The sequence below is a fragment of the Chrysochloris asiatica genome, unplaced genomic scaffold (assembly GCF_000296735.1).
Source record: "Chrysochloris asiatica unplaced genomic scaffold, ChrAsi1.0 scaffold00106, whole genome shotgun sequence".
Classification (NCBI taxonomy): Eukaryota; Metazoa; Chordata; class Mammalia; order Afrosoricida; family Chrysochloridae; genus Chrysochloris; species Chrysochloris asiatica.
Window position 1 is genome coordinate 7,322,385 of NW_006408624.1, and position 5,905 is coordinate 7,328,289.

At 42.2% G+C, this 5,905-nt stretch overlaps 1 protein-coding gene across 1 annotated transcript in view; it reads right to left on the reverse strand.

Annotated features, from left to right (window-relative positions):
* The window catches only part of RHBDL2 (rhomboid, veinlet-like 2 (Drosophila)), a 35,851-nt gene extending 30,806 nt beyond the window's left edge, over window positions 1-5,045 (reverse strand). The window contains exons 1-2 of the mRNA XM_006867565.1: window positions 4,803-5,045; window positions 673-821 (exon numbers count right to left, since the gene is read on the reverse strand). Coding sequence (XP_006867627.1) covers window positions 673-821; window positions 4,803-5,045 — 392 coding nt within the window. The remainder of the gene's footprint in view (window positions 1-672; window positions 822-4,802) is intronic.
* Window positions 5,046-5,905: the final 860 nt, after the last annotated feature.

A 5,905-nucleotide genomic window follows, 5' to 3' on the forward strand; every position in this document is an offset into this window, starting at 1 on the left:
TTTCTTTCTTTCTTTTTATTCCCTGATGGTTCCTTTACTTATTTATGTTCATTTTTTGTGTGTGAATTGAGTGACAGTTTCTATAGTATTTTCAGTGGTTGCTTTTATGGAGAGTAACTTGCCAGACTTTTCTCCCAAGGTGCCTCTGGGTAGGCTTTCTGTTAGCAGCCAAACACATTAACAATTTGCACCACCCAGAGACTCCTAGGAAATGTGTAACATCAGAAACTTGGGGAACATGATTTTGGCTTTGTAATGGTTTGGTCTCTTCCATTCATATTCCTAAGTAAATACCACTATCAGACAATGCTAAAGCAGCATAAAGTACAATGGACCTAGAGTAAGTCATATGGATTCTGGTCCTAGCTCTGCAACTTAGATGTGTGACCAGCACCTAAGCCTCAGGTGTACAATGGTAAAAGTAATAGTTGCCTCCTAGAATTGTTAGGAGTCCTGGTGTGGCACTGTAGGGTCAGCAGTTCAAATCCACCAGCTATACTCCTCAGAAACCCTATACAGGGTCCCTATGAGTCAGAACCAACTCAACAGCACTTAGTATTACAATAGAGATGCTATAAAGATCAAAGTTGTGGACATGAAAATGCTTTTATCAATACAACGTTAGGGGTGATAATGAATTCTAGTGATAATGCCTTCAGACATTATCCTTACCCAGCATGCACCAGCATGTATGAGATGAACCTCCAGGCTTCTTCCCTTTTGGCAGGACTGTAGATAAAGGGGCTCTCCAAGATGCCTGTGTCCAGGGTAATCCACTGTTTCTGAGGCTTCCACACAGCATAGTAAATAAACACTGCCAGCTGACAGGGAGAGGCAGACATAAATGTTAACCCTCCTCCAGGCAAAACAAAATACAAAATACAAAAACCCCACTGCCATCAGACATTTCTAGCTCATGGCGACACTATGTGTTACAGAGTAGTACTGAACTTGCTAAGGTTCTCTTGACTATAATCTTTAAGGAAACAAATTACTGAGCTTTTCTTCCATGGTACCACTGGGTGGTTTCAAACCACCAGCCTTTAGGTTAGTCGAGAAGTGTAAACTATTTGTGCCATCTAGGAACCTCTCCTTCTTTAGACACTGACCCAAATAAATTCATACACAGTGACTCTCAAGGGGACCACCCACAAGATGACTAGGATTTTCTCACCATCCCACATTGTACTCATACCCTACTTTCTCCACTACTTAGCAGCAGACGTAGGCAAAAATGTAAAGGAGACTTTTTCCAAACCTGTACTCCTACTCTTTTATACCTGGCTCTTTGCCACAAAGTTCTCTGTCTTCCCTCATCTCAAATACCCACTGTCCTCATCTTACCACTCCCACCACTGGCTCCTTCATTTACAGCTTAGTGTAAAATTAAGTCACTGCTCACTTGCAAATAACAGATTAGAGAAAGGGGGAAATAGTGTCTTTACAGTGAAAAAACTTGTCAAACATTAGAATAACCAAGTAAATACCGTTATTATCAATAGTGATGTCATGTGGATACCAAATACCCCTGATATGATATGACATGCAGATGATACAATCTTGCTTGCTGAAAGCAAAGAGGACTTAAAATGCTTACAGATAATGATCAAAGACAACAGCCTTCAATATGGATTGCAACTCAATGTAAATAAAATAAAAATCTTGACAAATGGACGATGATAAATGGAGAAAAAACTGATGTTGTCAAAGACTTCATTTTGCTTGGATCTACCATCAACACTCATGGAGCAACAGTCAAGAAATCAAAAGACAAAAAAAATTAATTAAAAAAACTTTTTATAAGAGAAATCAAAGACATATTGCTTAGGCAAATCTATTGCAAAAGATCTTTTTTTTTAAAAAAAAAAAAAGAGCAAAGATGTCTGTTTGAGAACTAAGGTGTGCCTGACTCAAGCCATGCATGGTATTTTCAATCACCTCATATGCATGTGAAAGTTGAACAATGAATAAGGAAGACCAAGGAAGAATCTATGCATTTGAATTATGGTGTTGGAAAAGAATATTGAAATTACCATGGACTGACAGAAGACAAAGTTGTCTTGGAAGAAGTACAACCAGAATGCTCCTTAGAGCAAAGATGGCAAGACTTTTGTTCTCAGGAAATATCAGTCCTTAGAGAAGGACATCACGCTTGGTAAAGTGGAGGTTCAGAAAAAAAAGAAGGCCCCCGAGATAGATAGACTGATTTAGTGGCAGCATCCATGGGCTCAAATATAACAAAAATTGTGAAAATGGGTCAGGACCAAGAAGTGTTTTTGTACACAGGGTTGCTATAACTTGAAACCGGCTTGATGGCACATAACAACAACAACACAAATCTAAAATTATTCTAAAACAAAAAATCAGTGCATTGACTTGTCTGTGAGAGGCAGGTATCTCAGCACCTGCTCCATGATGCTTCCAAGGAAATTACCTTGTCTGTAGCACCTGGTACTCTGATCTGTGTCCTTACGCAAATCTCTCCCCACCCCCACACTGATTGGACCATAGGTAGGCTAGTCCATGCACAGGGTGAACTGTAGCCTACCATTGTTGTTGTTGTTGAGTGCTGAGGAGTTGGTTCTGACTCATAGCAACCTGGATAAGGTTTCTGAAAAACAGCTGCTGGGTTTGAACCTCTGATCTTGTAGTTAACAGTCCAGTGCTTATCCTACAGAGTCACACCAGGACTCCTGCCATGGCCTTTGTGAAAAGATAAGCTGGGCCAACCAAAGCAGTTAACATGGAGAGCAAATGTTGTTGTTGTTAAGTACCGTGGAGTCGGTTCTGACTCATAGTGACCCTGCACAGGGTTTCCGAGGCCGCAAATCTCTATGGGAGCAGAAAACCTCATCTTTCTCCCACGGAACAGCTGGTAGTTTTGAACTGACAACCTTGAGGTTAGCAGCCCGATTCGTAACCAGTACGCTACCAGAGCTACATGAGATTAAGTACTGAAGAGCAGAAAGAATTCAGATACCTATCCAAAGCAGATGCTTATCTGAAATAAGATCATCTTTATCTGAGCCGTCAGGGGCCTGGTCCCTGATAAAGACGTTGAGGCATCAGTGAGAATTGGTTGGTTGGTTATGTGCCGTGGAGTTAGTTCCAACTCATAGCGACCCTGTACAGGGTTTCTGAGGCTATAAATCTTTACGGGAGCAGAAAGCTTCATCTTTGTCCGGTGGAACACCTGGTAGTTTTGAACTGCTGACCTTAAGGTTCACAGCCCAATTCGTAACCACTACGCTACCAGAGCTAAGGTCCTTGAGCAATGGGCTCAAACGTAACAGCAATTGTGAGGATTGCACAGGACCAGGCAGTGTTTCATACTATTGTGTATAGGGTCACTATGAAACAGAACCAACTCGATGGCACCTAACAACAACAACAGGAATGTCCCGGAAATGTTCCTGGGTGTTACACTCAGCTGCTAATGAAAAGATATGCAGTTGGAACATACTCAGCATCACCATGGAATGATGATCTGTTTCTGTAAAAATTACAGCCAAAAACCCCATGGAGCCGTTCTACTCTGTAATACATGCATCCACCTGAAAGCAGTGTTGTTGTTGTTAAGTGCCATCAAGTCAGTTCTGACTCTTAGGAACCCGATGTAAACCAAACAGAACTATACCTGGTCCTGCACCATCCTCCCAGTTGTTTCTATGTTTGAGCCCAGACACTCTACTTTACCAATCCTGCTCCTCTGGGGACTGGAGCAGTGGGTTTGGTTTAATGCCCCATACTCTGCCAATTCCTTTATGAGACCTCAGGGTGTGGGGAAAAGCTAGTGTGATGAGACTCATGAGAAGCCCAGTCATTAACTCTGTGACTGTGAGCAAGTCAGTCCACCTTTCTGGACCTTGCATTCTTTCTGGAAAACAAAAGGACTAAGGAAATCAGAGTCTGAAAACACAGTTCATGCTACAACTTCACATTCCCTTGCCCAAAGTAGATATAATTAGAGAATCTCATTTTTTTTCCTACTGAAATTTGGAAGCTGTTGCTGTTCTGAGGTGACATCAAGTTGGTTCCTACTCATGGCAACCCCATGTACAGCGGTCCTGCGCCATCCTTAACAATCATTGCTCTGTTTCAGCCTCTAGCTGCAGTCACTGCATCAATGCATCTTCTAAGCATATGGCTCCAAACAGACCTTACCAATGAATAAAAGTGGGCTCAGGAGTTCAGTCTAATTTGCAACCCCAAGATTACTTGATCTTGAAGTCTTCCATCAGTTCAAACGAAACAACCATTGAAATTAGTCACTGCTCTGCAGGGGATTTATTAGAAAAATGAAATTCAACCCTTGGTTGAAAGTAATGGGGAGCATAGGAAATCCTGAGGGGAGTTCTGGAGAGGATAAGGGGAAGGTTCTATGTCTGCTGCTGCTGTTATTGTTAAGTCCTGTCAAGTCGATTCCAACTCATAGCAATTCTGTATAGGGTTTCTAAGAAGTGGTTTGAACTGCCATCCTTTTGGTTAACTGTCTAGTGCTTATCCTACAGAGCCACACCAGGATTCCTGTTGTTGTTGGTGAGTACCGTCACGTCAGTTCCGACCCATAGCGACCTGTATAGGGTTTCCAAGAAACGGCTGGTGAGCTCGAACCGCTGACCTTGTGATTTAAACTGACCTTGCAGTCCAGTGCATTAACCCAGAGCGCCACAGCAGGACTCCTGTACTTGCCCCCAATAAGCTCTCTTCTTGAATGTTTTCCAATCTGTTATGTAGATCTAGATCAAACCTTAGAGTGTGCTGGCATTACTCTAGGAACTTAAGCTAGTGCCCACATTTACCTCAACAAGGCTGATGGAGATGATGAACACAGGGGGTGGGAAGCAGTTAGCTCTATCCAAGTACGATCTTCGGACTTGTTCAGGAAGCATCCATTTTGAGACAATCCTGTGGACCTTTTTATCTTTGGAGGGAGCCTTACCTCCCCCATCCTCTCTCATTTCTTCCTCCTCCATCGCTTCTTTCATCTCTGTCTCCGTATTTGGATTCATACTCTCCATCTCCAAATCATGAGCATCAGCCATTGTCCTGGATCCTTCGTACACCTGAAAGGGACATGAATGTCAGGGGAAAACAAATTAACTGTATGTCCTCTGTCCCTGGAAACTACAACCATTGGTTTCCAAGGCATGTGTTAATAATAAGGTAGCTTGAAGTGATCAAAATGGCTTCTGGTACCCAAGCACTTATATTATCCACACCCTAGTCCCCAATTGTATAACAAAGTACTATAAGTCTCAGTGCGCAGGAGAAAGATGAAGCTTTCTGTTTCTGTGAAGATTTACAGCCTCAGAAAGTCTACACAGTGTCACTATGAGCACAACTGACTTGGTGGCATACAACCACCACCATTGTCTCAGTGAGATAGGGGGCTTCCAGAAGTTACTTCTGGATTCATCTATTGCCACCATCCAAGTTGGTGGATTGGAGTGTTGGACTGGCAACCTTACTTCACATACCTCTGCCACTGACTTTCACTCAACCATCAGTGTAAGATGGTTTAACCACAAGGTGATTTATGTCAGAACCCAAATCATGCACACTGTATAATTAACTCAACTTTGCCTAGCTGAAGTGAGCAGTCTCAGTTTTCTTCTCTATTTCATCTTGCTTCTACTCCCAGGCCAAAACATAGGCCCTTGGTTTCAGATTCAGAATAAAATATCATTAATTGAGCATCTATTATAAGTCAGACATTGTGCTGGAGACTTTCACCTCCATGAACTCATTGAACCCCACAGCAATCCCAGGAGACAGGGAATTGTATCCCCTTTAAAACTGAGGAAATTGAGCCACTCTCCAAAAGGAGAACAGATTAAATTTCTTTCTCAGGATTCAAATTCAACTCTTTTCTTTGTAACTTATCAGTGTTCTCTCTAAAACA